At 32.8% G+C, this 14,745-nt stretch overlaps 1 protein-coding gene across 2 annotated transcripts in view; it reads right to left on the reverse strand.

Annotated features, from left to right (window-relative positions):
* Positions 1 to 14,745, reverse strand: part of LOC124357286 (Golgi-associated PDZ and coiled-coil motif-containing protein-like) — an 81,313-nt gene that overhangs the window by 11,427 nt on the left and 55,141 nt on the right. Inside the window, exons 3-6 of one of the 2 annotated variants that reach the window (XM_046808934.1) lie at positions 10,313 to 10,514; positions 10,037 to 10,193; positions 8,347 to 8,572; positions 5,304 to 5,420 (exon numbers count right to left, since the gene is read on the reverse strand). In XM_046808934.1, the coding sequence (XP_046664890.1) occupies positions 5,304 to 5,420; positions 8,347 to 8,572; positions 10,037 to 10,193; positions 10,313 to 10,514 (702 nt within the window). The remainder of the gene's footprint in view (positions 1 to 5,303; positions 5,421 to 8,346; positions 8,573 to 10,036; positions 10,194 to 10,312; positions 10,515 to 14,745) is intronic. The other variant, XM_046808935.1, reaches the window with a different exon arrangement.

Below are 14,745 nucleotides of genomic sequence, written 5' to 3' on the forward strand. Positions count from 1 at the left end.
ACAAGCCTGCTTTAAATATACAAACTGTAATTTTGTACAGTGTTGTGGGAGGACAATGACCTTGGAAATGTCTGATTTGAACATCATCCACTCTGCATCTCCTAGCAGACAAGTCAATTTTTAACCTTGTTGATTTCGTTGTGTCACTGTCAGTTCAGTTCAGTTGCTTCACTTGTTCAGTAGCACTATCACAGTTGCGTGATGCAGTTTATAGTGGGTACATAATTAGTATTTTAATTACATAATACTGTGTATGTGCCTGATATATTTTAATTTATTCTACCATTTTTAGTGTAACTAGGAATTTCTACGTTATGTTTAAAAATCCGAACAAAATGGAAATCCCACTTATCATAGAAGTAAATTAACTTTTCAATCCCATTGTCATAAAATCTGCCACCTGTAACATTAGCTACGGTTTTAGTATTCATCTGGCACAAAATTTGTGACAGTCCAGTTTTGGTGTCACAATTTTATGCAGTAAATTCCTTACAACTCGCAGTAAGTTATTTGGTTACAAGATTACGGTTTTACAAATTTTCTTCTCCACTTTGCAACCAATCCATTTGTGAAGGTGTTTTAGACAGCCATTTTAGTCCTCTTAATTCTTTGGGCACGAATACACAGACAGCAATACAATGTGACACTATCAAATACAGTTTACATGGAATAAAATACAGATCACCTCACTTCATATTGCCTCCGCACTCTGTATACTTTATTCCATATGTTAACATGTATTTTATAGTTTCAAGTTGCTTCGCATCACATCACGTTGAGTAGTCTATGTATTTGTACCGTTAGGCTCACCCAACTGATGCCATGATTATCAATTATGTTTTCTAATTCACACTACTTCAAAAAATTGCAAATTAGTAATGCTAAATTATTTTAAGATTTTAATTATGTTAACAGTGTTTCAACATGGTGTGAATTGGAAACGTAGATATTATTCATTGCAGTCCTCTTCCTGAACATTAAAGTGCACATTTCCCAATTTTAACATATTGCACCACAGCCTCATTACTCCTCCACTCAATAAATTTTTACCATAAATTTCACAATGTCATTGGTGGTTTTCATTGGGTTTACAGATTTTTTTTTTTTTTTTTTTTGAGCAAAATTATATTATCTCAATATATCAACCAAAAGCAAGAACTGTGTGGTACCACTGAATCACAATGCTCTTGCACGTACACTTTTGCTTCACTGTTATTATCAGAACAGACACCTGGTGCCTATATAACCCTAGCAAGGTATTCTATTCATGGACAAGTGGATAATAACATATTGACCTTCTAACATATGTTTAGTCTTTCACAGATCACATTCACAATGCCCTATAGTGTTCCTAAAAGGTCAGTTCAAAAGTCATGTTTTATTTAAGAGTCTACAGAGTGAATTAGTCAATATATAATAGAACACTAGTCCAGTAGCTTGATGATACAACACTAGATAAACTGAAAAATTAAACAAGATTTAAAAACAGGTTTTGTTTATGCCAATACTAGCATTAACCATATGTTAAATATTAATGTGAAAACCAATTATTCCAAAACCAACACAATCAATTTCTGTCTATAACAGTAAGAAAAATATTCCTTAGAAGCTGAATCTTAAGTTTATTGGATACATATTGATAAAGGGCTGAGATCGCTGTAACAGCATCTGCCCACAGATTTGTTTAAGGTGCTGATGTATTTACACTACCTGTCAAAGTACCATTCACTGGACGAACTGAAAACAACCTATTTAGCTGTAATGGTGAATAAAACCGAATCAAACATTTACATTCCTTCTACAATGCAGAGGCATTGGGTACTGTGGTTATCACGAGATAACTGAATCAAGCAATGTCAGTGTGCCTGTTGCTTGGATGGATGACTGCTGAGTGACCCTGTCCTTACAAACAGCCCCCTAACCCAGCCATCAGCGATGGCTTAGAAGTCACCTTTAAGTTCCTTGATTAAGTGTTAGAGAAGGCTTCTTAGCCCTAATCTCGCCTGGTAAAATAATACATTCTTTACATTCTAGAAGCTCTGTTCTAATTGGAATTATTTATAAATTTAAAACAAACACTCCAATAATATACTTTTTTATACAAGTGGTTACAATAATAATATAAACAATTTTGTACAAAATAAAAACATATGTTACTAAAAATACAAGGAGATAGATAATATTCTATGACAGGACAGTATGTCTATGTATATATAAAAAATAAAGTTAGTCTAATTAAAAGTTGGATCAAATTTTGATCTAACTAAATATCAACTTTATTTTTTATACATACATAGAAATACTGTCCCTGACATAGAATATTATCTCTTTGTATTTTTAATGACATGTCTTTATTTAGTACAAAATTGTTTAAATTATTATTGTAACCACTTTTATTCAGCTATGTGGGTCTGATGCGTTCCTTGAGCACGAAAGGCCTCACAGGAATAAAAAAGTACATTATTGGAGTGTTCGTTTTAAATTTATAATACATTCTTTACTTTACTTTTTTACTTTATATTGGTTGACATTGTCCAATTTGCCACTAAAGAGCTAAAAGCTTGTGAGGCTGACATTATTTCTGTATTCGCTATCAAAGATATATCTCACTTTCAGGAGTCCTTTGTCACCATCATAATAAAAATACTAATAAAGGTTGTATGCAGTTTTCTTTATAAGAGAATTTACTATCTTACCTCTCCATACAAGTACGACCTCTTGACAGGTTATATGTCCACTACTAACTTGTTTTATTACAATGGCTGATCTTGCAAATGATATCAGATTGATACTATTGAACATAACATCTAAAAAGTATTTGATATTGCTTCTCCACCACTCTTTTGGAGAAAAGATGCAGCCTTGAGATTTTCTATGTGATATTAGGGCAAATAGAATTAAAAGAAAACGTAAAAATCTGATCTCTGATTACCTATAAGTAGTGTTGTTTCATAAACTAGAAGGAACTTCGGACTTACGATGAGGATCACTACATTTTTCAATAATAAAGATTTCTGTCGATCTCCCTGGTTTAAAGCAACCTTGAGAATGCTACAATGGTCAGGAATAGAGATATAGTAATCAAGATTGTGCAGAAGGCATTCTTATTATCGATAGTGTGGAAGTTTTAAGATCTGGTGAGAATATATGTGTGAAAAAGCTTCCCATTCCCTTACTCTTCAGCTGCAGTAATTTTTTTTAACTTTTATATAGTTCTGCACAGTTAAAATCTATTAAAAAAAGGAGAAATATGAGTATAAGAACTTTGTACTGTATCTTGCATATGGGAAATCCATTTCTTAGTAATTACTTGGTTGGCATGTGCTCCAGTAAACCATATGTGGTGACATTACAAAATTTTCAACACTCAGTCCCACGCAAAGATTCATGATAATGACATTCACACTTCCTGTATAATACCATAGATCCTTGGGGCTGAGTGCTACATAACAATACTGGACTAGCTAAGTACTCAATTTTTACAATTTATATTTGTCAATGTAAGGGTTAGCTCCATTTCATTTATAAATTTAGATTTATTTTTTATAACGACTTTTGCAGATTCATACAGCGGACAAAAATGATGAGTGAGTTGTGACTGTGTAACACTCGGCTTGTTTTAAGTAAGGCTTCAGTTTTCTCAAGTGTTGTATCTCAGTGTGTTTTGGACATATGATATTGGCCAGTAGGAGGTTTAAGGTGAATAATAAAATAACATAATAAAAAGTATACATCTACATGAAATGCTGTAGAAATTCGAAGAAAATATATGAAATTTTGTAATAACAATGTCTTTTAGAACATGTGGAACAAGAACAACAGTATTTTTATGTAGGATTTTGAACATTTGCTATTGATATATGTTACAAAATTTGCAACACTATGTTTTGAGGATTGAAATCTACCGTCTTCATTAGGTGTAAAGACAATACATATACAAATACTTAAAACTTACGTGTCAAAAAACTAAACTAAAAAAAGGAAAGAAAAGTAAGGAATCATACCCAAAAACTGCTTGGAGTCCAGACAGGAGAAAATGAACCAGTCAAGAGCATAAACACATGTCACACTAGCACAGTCGAAAGTGTCCTACTTGGGCCTGGGTTTCTCCTGTCTGGACTCCAAACAGAGTATGATTCTTTTGTTTTATTTTATTTTCTTTATTTACATTTCGGTTTTTGTTTATTTCTCTTGTTGTAGGTTTCAAATACATGTATATGTATTAATTGTCATCACTCCTGACAAAAAGGATAGATTTCAATCCTCAAAACATAGTTTTATAAATTTTATAACATAAAACGATGGCAAATGTCCAAATTCCTTCAAACTTTCCATCGTCAACAACAAACTTTAAACAACTCGAGGAGGCATAGCTTCGTTGAGGTTGCATGCAATATTTTGTCATTTCATTCTTGAGATGTCCAGCAAACAGACAGGCATAAACAACTCGAGGAGGCATAGCTTCGTTGAGGTTGCATGCAATATTTTGTCACTTCATTCTTGAGATGTCCAGCAAACAGACAGGCAGTCATATAATTACAGGAAAGACATTTTTCACGCCCCACCACTCCAACAGACAAATGAGAAATTGTACCAGCCTATTGATTGAGTGATAGGTTTCACTGATGTTTAGCCAAATCACATGGATTCATGCACCATCATATTAACTCATTTTGTATATTTAGAAACAAAGTTTCATGCCAAATTTTAAAGTCTACAGATTAAACCCTTCTCAAGATATCTTGCGGACAATGCAGCTACTTGTGTTACCATGTCACATGTTGAAATGTCATATGACTGTACTGAGTTTGTTCTAACAAATTTATTTATTTTACAATTTTCTCATCACCATCATTATTACCTTTAAGACCAATGTAAAAATGTGGTAACGATCAGCAAAATCCTGTGCACCATCATTACATTTAATACTGCCTATGTAGAAATTAAGCTCCATGCAAAATTTCTAATCTATAGATCGGTTCGTTCAGGAGATATCGTGCGGATGGAGAGACAAAATAGTTCCTGAAGTGATAGACTTCATTAACACTCAGCCAATAAAAGAGAAGTAAAATATAAATGTTGTATCGCATGTAAAGAAATATAGATAGGTTGATAGATATTCTGAGAACAAATGCCTTACATATCCAATCTAAACTATAAATATGACGTTACAATACAAGATTTTTCAAAATATTCATCAAACAAATTAAATTGTATTTAATTTTAACAACATGTGTTATGGCTATCATGTAACAGTTGCTAAACTACATTCCCATGCTTGAAATCTGGTTGTAACAGCTAACCTGTGTCAGATCTATGCCATTGACACTAAGCACAGAATCCCCGACATACAGATCTGTGGTGTCACCTCCAGGATCTAGCTCTGAGATCAGGATCGGTACACCATGTTCTCTGCCACCCTGCAAAACGTGGTAAACAACCAATAGAGGAAATTTTATGATTTAAAAAATCAACATGTTACAGGGGGAGAGGATTATTTTCACCCCCCAGACAATATAAAGAAAATTACTGAATTACATGTTTTATCCATCTTTAAAAGAATTACTTGATTAACAACTTTATAAATTGAATACTACTAAAATAAAATTGGATACCCATGTTTGAAATGCAGTTACATTTTTATACATTAGTAAATGGATTCATTTAATAAAATACTCTATACATATTCCATTTGTTTGAAATGTTTTACGAGAAATTTAAATGCATGTCATTTATATCTATCAATTTTATAAAATGTAATGAGGCCAAATTTATGTATTTGCTTTCAGTACCTATTTATTTATCATCAAATAAATTTATAGGTATTTCATTCAACTTTCGTATATTGTTATGAATGTTTTAGATTTACAAAACACAACTATTAGTTTAATTCAGTTAAGTAAATTTAATACTGAAGTCATTCTTTGCAAGTGTGTATGTACAACTCATGAATATGTTCATTCATGATAATGTTCATTTTATTTCAACAATTATCTGTTTATTACAATAACTGTGTTTGTACTACAACAACAAAAAACAAATTAAATACACAATCCTAAAACTTAAAGCAGATTTAAAACCCCAAGAATATTATGAAACTGTTTCATGTAGTAGTTCATATGCTTAAAACATAAAAAAATATGGAGCTAGATAAGCAATGTGTAGCTACACAGACATACATACGCAACAACAGAAAAGAGAGCAGAAAGGCAGGTGTGTGGGGTGTTTTACTCTTTGTTTTGTGTGTTCTGGTTTAGGCTCAGTACATCAGTTCAACTCCTGCAGTCATTTACAGACATGATGAAGCAGTTTACAACTGACTAGAAGCAAGGTCGTATTTAGCTTTATTCCTTCTTAACCATTCCAGGATTTGCCGATATCCCCACCTCACACACACACACACACACGCCCTCACATATACACACACGCACACACACACAAGTTACAAATAAATCGTTATTGATGGAGCGCTGGAAAACGAACACAATGCCATCCCATAAAAATAGGCCTTTACTAGCTGTCATTGTATCGTTCCAACAAACAGGGTGAATTGATAGGCCTTTTTATTGATAGGCCTAGTGTCTTCATGTATATAAAAAAGAACTCTACATTGAATGTCTAAACGCGCTATGACTAGCGGCTGGGATATACATTCACATTAGAGTAGAGGGAGGTGGACACAGGAAAGTGGTTCATTTACTTGTCCTTACAAGCAGGTTTTCAGTGTTCACTTTTTCACCCATAAGTGTTCAATAATAAAAACATGATTGTATGTAACATTATGTTGACCTCCATAATAGGAAATGGCAGACTAGTAAACTTTTATTAATTTTAAAAACTTGGTTGTGTATGAACTATACCACATATAAGTGCAGTGAGCAAATGGCATCAAAACACAATACACCAGACACAAAGTGTATTCTTTTTGTGGCAAAATACCATTGAGGGGACAGTGGGGTCCATTTTGCACTAAAGAGATTCTGACTAGATGTATAAAAGTTTACATAATTTCTAGACTAAACCAAGAAAGTAGGATGATACAACGAACAGAGATTGAAAAGCAAGGGCATACGGTGTTCTGTATCAGGTTTAAAATAATCATACCTATGAAGAACTAATACCGAAAGTAAAAACAAAGGCAGCGAGCTAGGTGGCCCACAATGTAAGCATGTATTTCATTTTAGGAAACTACAATAATAATAAATATTATTAAAACATCGGTAAGGTTCAAAAAGGTCTTGGTCTTGTGTGTGTCCGTACGTGTGTGTATGTGTGTGTCCGCATATATTTTTGAGAACCACTTGCTGTACAGTGGAGAGATTTAGCACCAACTTTGGTTTATGCTGGTCGATGGCACATCTGGAAGATTTTCACTCTCTCCCTTTTACCAAAGTAGATTACAAGTTCTAGACGTAGACGCTTTTTGACCAAAGTAGACTTTAGTCTACATATGTGTGTGTATATGTGTATAAATAGATACCTTTTTTCTCTTTATTCTTTATCAGGGCAACAAGAAAAATTTAACTATATTTTCTTCATCAGGAAAAGAAGAAAAATAAACTGTGACAACGAAAAAAACTTATTTGAACTAGAGGTGACACACAAAAAAGTTTAAATGAGAGCCAGTCACAATTTTGCTTTCATATTCTTAACCATATACACTGGAATAATACCCACTTGCCTATTTCCACTCTAATTATCATTGCACTTCATCATACTATTATATTCTAAACGCTTTCACTAAAAAAATTATATACTTATACTCTACTATTCCTCCACACTGGCCACATTTATTATATATATATATATAATTTTAAAATATATTTCGTGATACTGAAATCATTGGAGTTATTCTATCAAATATCATGAAATTGGTACTTATAAAAAATGTTTTACTCTTTAACTTCAGGGTCTCAAAATACTGTTCTTTAACTTAACATGTAATTATTAAAAACGGATCTGAAAAATTGAATATGTTTCAGTAATCATCACTTATGACAGGAGTATTTGTTGTCATTTAAGAAGTATATGCGTATGATGTTCATCAGGAAATTGCTTGTGGCACCTCGGGTAACTTCTAGTACATTCAATATATTTTACCAGTTTAAAAGATAAAATAAGAATAGTTACATCTAATCTATTGTCACGTTTAAGTTTTTATGCCAATAGAACTCTCCAGATAACATTAGTTATCATCTTTTCTACATTAGAAATCCTACCACGTTAAATCAAAATGTTATAATTAAAAAATACAGAAAGGTTTTAAAATGAAAACATTAAAACACAACTGGTTGTAAGTAAGTGTGACTCTTGTGCTCTATGATCACAATAAAAGTATGGACAGACCGTGATAGAGATTCCAAGACCATGGTCAGGCCGCCGCAGCAACTGTACAGTTCGCACACTGCCAGTGCTGGTGGGAGGCGGGGGGCTGCGGTGGTCCCGCTGTCGGACTGCCCTCATCACTGTCTTGTGCCGCTGCACCAGTATCTCTGCTTCCAACTGACTCCACAGTCTGTCCCTCGCATCCCCTGTCATGTCTGACCGCCCCAACAACTGCAGCTGCTGTATCCTACAATCACTTGTATCTTTATATAAAGTTTATCTTATAAGAAAACACTAACAAGTACCAAACTGTCAGAAATATGAAATAAAAGTAATTTAATTAGTATGCAGTAAGTATACTTTTTATTATTTATTTTTAATTTTAGAATTAGTTATACTTTTTATGATTTTTAGGAAAAGTTTTCATTAAATAATTGAAAAAAAACTACTTAATTCTAAATGACCTATATTATTAGACTTGTTAACTGTTTTGACTACTGTCTGGATAACTTATTACTTTCTTTAGTTTTGTCTTTTAGATCATTTGATTGTTCATCACATTTTAAACTTGTAATAACCTTAACAAGTCACTATTCAATTTTTAATTTTCCATCAAAATAGAGTTCAGTATGTTAAATTCGGTCATTAACACTAAAATTCATTGGCCAATTACAATAAGATCTACAAACATAGAGTAAATTTTCAAAATTAGCTCATTACAGCTAAAATATAAGTATTTTTTAATGTAAATTAAATTGATTAAACATATAGACCCATTTCTCCAAAATCCTTGTTTAATACGGTATTTTATCTTCATGTTTTCTATGTGTAACATTTCATAAGCGGCGAGTTCTTCTTGTTTATGGACTTGTTTTAATAATGTGAAGTTTTTAAAGGTGTGATTTGTTTCTAATGCATGTTTGGCAATAGTTGATGTTTGAGCACATGTGTGAAAATCAAAAATCATTGTACAATTGTGAGTTTTCTTTTATAGAAAATAATTACACTTGTTTTATAGTTTGTCTTAGAGACTCTGTGAATAATGCCTTAGTTGTCAAAATACGAAATAAAAAATAATCTTAAATCAATTTCTGATTGTCAAGCAACTCAAATATAACTTACTACTCATCAGTCTTACTGTACGCTGACAGCTTTACTTATAAAGAACCCTCACTAATTTAATTTGTATAACAGTTTTCGATGTTGAAGGCCTCACAAGTAGAGTTTGTTCTTGCTTTTAATAAGCAAATTTCCCTTTTAAGCTTGTTTTTATGTTTAAAAAGGAGCATATAAAAAGGATCAAAGTACAAGCTTTGCAGTGAAGACAGTCTCATTACTTCTCTGCCACATCTATGCTTTATGTTCGCCTGTCTACACGCACATACTTGTATAAACACAAACTAAACATGGAGACAGTAATTTTGAAAATATTAGAAGTAAACAATTATTGAAATATTTCTATTAGTACACAAACTATAGTTAAATTAAACTAAATCAGGCTGAATTTTATTTTTTTCTATAAACCAAATATCACTAAACAATTAGTATTTCAAATGAATATTGTAAACTTACAATTACTACAAAGCCAAACAATGAACTTGTTCTAGTAAAGTTTTACACCATCGTCAGTCACCAGTATTGAATTTCGACTGATATAAAATTGAAAAGTGTTTCACTAAATTTTGTGAAATTGTTGTGTCTATACACTGACCTGCCAGCCAGCTCTTTGTCCAGGTAACGAGCTGCCAGTCGAGCCCCACACACCTCGGCTTGCAGACTGACCAGAGAATGGCGCAGACTTTCATTTTCCAGCTCCAATCGGCACTTCCAATTCTCAAGTGACATCACCAATGCATCTAGCTTAATTCCTGTGTAAAACACATCATGATACACCAGTCTGACTGAATACGTTTACATTTGCTGCAACTGAGACATGAGACTCAGTACACACTGCAGTCAAAATGTTCAGTACAGAGATCTCACTGACCTGAGAGCGTAGCCTTGTGAGTTGGTGAACGTTGGATGAGGCCTTGTTGCAGTTTGTTCTTGATGGTGAGTCCGTCATCTCCCTGCAATTGCTTAAGCTGTGCAGTATGCAACTGAACCAAAACTGTGTGCAACTCCTCCTCCAGACACTGATTGCGAGTCTTGGTATCCACCAGTTCCGCTCTCATGTTCACAAGTTCTGCCTGCATAATATTTTAAAGTTAATGGTTAAATTTTATTCATTTAAAATTTAATGATATGGAGAATACCTTAGGTCAACTTCTCTGAATTATTGAATTAGAGGGGTCATTGCTAAAAGTAAAACTCAACAATCACAAATCAGTACTGAAGCACAGAGTGACATCTTGCTTATCATAAGAATTGACCACACAGCAGAATCTCTGCAAGTCTGGAATACCCAGGGTATAAATTAGTATGGCTTCGCCTTGAAATATTTGTCTTTTCAATGTTGTTTATGAGGCAAATTTCAGCAAATAATTTGTTAAAATGTTTTTTCTCACACCTATAGAATAAAATTTTCTTTAAAAAAACCGACCGCACTTAGAGAAAAATCAGTTGGTTTGTGACCAACATTCATTGACCAACTATGTCCTCATAAACCTGTTACTGACAGTATGAATTTGTACTAGTCACATAATAGCTTTGGATCAATGCAGGGACTCTATTTATCTAACCAGCTATGATAGGGCTAAATTACACAGTGACATTATTAAACGTACACAGTACAGCTGGGATAGCTGACTGTTAGCAAAAGGTTAAATAATTATTAGTTATTTATAGGATTACAGGATTTGAGGACATGAAGTTAGCATGTAGTATCTTTGAAATATTTGTATTCTTTAGAACTATGCAATATGGGCCTCTTGCAATGTCAAATCATACAAATTAGTTCTTTTAGTTTGCCATAAACTGTTCGTTGTGGCATATTAATAATTACTCCACTTGAGACCTCCTCAGTGAAATGAAATGAGCCACAGTGCATGCTAGTGTTGTTAAAAGACCTAGATTATGAAAAAGAACATTTAACACATTTACCAATGGTTTCTGAAACCAAGTAATTGTTTTAAGCCATCATGTTGATTGGGGAAAATTTATGTTAAAATATCATTTGCATTACGAAACATTTCGAAAATGAATTAACCAATTAAACTTCATTCTTTTCTAATGAAGAAAATAAATTCTTTTCGACACAATCACACTGACTTCCAGCTCTATCAGACATTCAGCGGCTCATCGTTAAAGTAAAACTGATTAGACACCAATAGAAGAGGTCCAGAGTGAGCATTGACAAAAGGGCTTCCCTCATTTAGTATTATTTATTTAATAAAACGTTAACATAACATGCAATATAGGCCTTATATTAATAGCTTGGTTTAGACAAATATTGGGACTAATTCTATTGAGAAATACTGGAAATTAAATAAGGTAATAACGAAATATTATATTAGTATCTATCACTTACGGTAATAACATTGGTTTTACTAGTTAATACAATCTACTAGGTCACAAATGTGCTTCCAATCAACTTCCTATTAATTGATCAGGCCCCGATTGATATGGTTGGTTATTTAGGATTAGGCTCTACCTCCAGTAACAAAATTGTTAACTATTAATTGCTATTTTGTACTTCTTCAACTGTTTAAGCTAGTTTTTTGGCATATTAAATTTTTACTGTTTTAAAAATATTCCGTTCTTCCAAAATTTTGGAGGGGGATACTTTCTGATATCTCTTCCCTGGGTAAGTGACTGTCCTATCAACTGTGTTAAGCTTTAATCATTTGATGATCATATGCACAAGCAACAAATAATTCTATTGCTAACTTTGTTTTATACACCTTATGGTTGTTGCTTGAAATGTTACCACATTCGTATAAGTTAGGCTATATATGATGTGATATTATATCACAGTTAGTTACATCATTAGTTACAGTCACTCAAATTTTATATTAAAAAATGGTTCAGATAAGTTATTACTGAGGTTTTCCAATTTGGTATTGCCTTTAAAACATAACATGTAACAATACATAATTTCATAAGTAAATAAATGAGGAACATTAATTTGAAAGGAATAAGTTATTTACATATTTGTGGTGTTTTGATAAGGAGAGATCTTCATGAATGCTAATGCTACAATTATGGGCTAAGCCAGATCTTCCATTTTAGGTTAGACTGGTTTTGTTGATTTTTTTCTGTCCAGTCCATTAAAAAAAATCCCTATCTCAAGTGAAATAATCGGAAACACCGTTGGTAGCTATATAAACTTGTTAGGGAATTTTTGTCAAGAACTGTAATGCGTAAAATATTTAAAATGACTCTAAATATGCCATTGTAGTAGAAATCATTGTCAAGTGTCCATAAGTCCCATATAGTAAGAAAATATGGATTTGTAAGGAATAAAACGCTATGAATAAATTGAAATTATTTATTGGAATGAATGTCCTTTAATGCCTAAGACATGATCCCAGATTTCTAGAAAATTCCAAACAATACAATGAAACTGTTATTGATAATACCTAACAAAAAACAACTTAGAAGGGATCATACTGCTATAAGGACTTAGACTGACCAAGTACTGAACAAAACTAGCAGTGACAGATATCACTTATTAGTACCGTGAACAACGCGTGGGACATGGTTGAGTCACGTATGCGACCGGTCCCATATTGGTTGCAAGTGTAGTCATATGGCAGGTAAGCTGATTCAACAGTAGCATGATTTCTCTACATTTTCCTAATAATCTTCCACGTCTTACTGATACGCCACATGAACAATCTACTGTTAGTGTTTAATTCACACCCACGCTTCCATATGTGTTAGTAAGAATCAGAACTGTTCTTAGCCATTTACATCACCATATTTGGCAATCGTACACACTGTCGAATAAGATGTACCTTACAATGTACATTCAATGTAAGCTCACAAATGCAACCCGTTTTTACCCTCTGATTGTTCTTTATTGACATCATAGAGGCTTAATTACAAACAAGCCAAGTCCGAGACTCTCACATAGGTTACATTTCATTATTAACTTCTGTAAATATCACTGAACTCGTTACCATAAACATCTAAACTGTTAATAGTTTAAACCCTCTTATAAGCTATTATACATATTTTGTAGAATGTTACTCTAAATTATCTCATGGACAAGCAATACACAATGTAGGTATTGTAATGGATTTGTTATTAATACGAGCAACTCCCTTTTCCTAACTTATTTCATGCCTTTAGATTTTCACTTCTTTGTCGTGCGTACCACATCATTAATTTGGTTATATATTTAGACACAAGTTGGGTGACCATGTTATCGATGGACAAAATTTGGGTTAAAATATGTTTATAACAGATTTAATAAATGTTTTTTGTAGCAGACTAAGGCCAAATAGTGTAATACTACATACGGTAGAGCTGCTATTACAGTTGCCCCTCTAATAGCGCAAGCCCGGGCCACCCGCACTGACGCGGTCGCGACGAACAGATCTTCTAACATAGATTACGAGATGATTACGTCTTTGGACTCCACCACAACAGTTGTAGTCTTCCACGCTGTCCTTGAGTCTATCTTGATCTCTCTTTTTCAATTCAATTACTCCTTTCGTTCTGAAATGGTTAAACTTTACGAACAATTCCTTAATCTACCTACTGCACAATTACTTAAACCCTTCACATATTATATCTTCAATGGTTAATTCAAATATAATCTCATGATAATTCAATCATAACAGTGTGAAGTTACATAAAACAACGTATAAAAACATTTTGCTAATTTTTTTTTTCATCCAAATGTCTCGTTGATTATTAAAAACACAATTATGATACAGTTAGCAATTGGTCTCGTTAATACGGGGTTTCAAACTCTTTACTAGCAAATATTTCACTAACAATGGATTAGATAAAAAGATGGTTAAGAACATTTTCTATCGCGGAGTTTAAACATATATTTGAATAAATTTCATTTATTATAGTTTTTAAAATTGAGATAGACTATAATATTGCATTATTAACTATTTAGCATTACTGCACTTTTAATTGAATTTTAAATTTCCATCTAAAAAGGATGCTAGTTTTGAAAATGTTTCAGATCGTTTTGTAAAATAATCATGGTAAGTTTTTTCAAACCCGTGAAATTCTTAAATGAAATCGCTAGCAACTGAGTCCAATGTTGATGAATTCACAAAATCTCTACAAAAATCTAAATTTCACTACACATACATTCAAGTAGAATTATATTATAAAACTGTTACAGAAATGCTGGTATGCATTTCATACAAATTAAGGAAACCAAGAGAAGTACGTATGCTAGAAAGAACTTAGATTATATACTTTGTAAATTCGATATGGAAGTTGTTTTAACATTGTACAAATACCCCGAAACAACTAAAAACCTGATCCTTTAAAAACTGATTAGCTCAACCA

The sequence above is a fragment of the Homalodisca vitripennis genome, chromosome 3, assembly GCF_021130785.1.
Source record: "Homalodisca vitripennis isolate AUS2020 chromosome 3, UT_GWSS_2.1, whole genome shotgun sequence".
NCBI lineage: Eukaryota > Metazoa > Arthropoda > Insecta > Hemiptera > Cicadellidae > Homalodisca > Homalodisca vitripennis.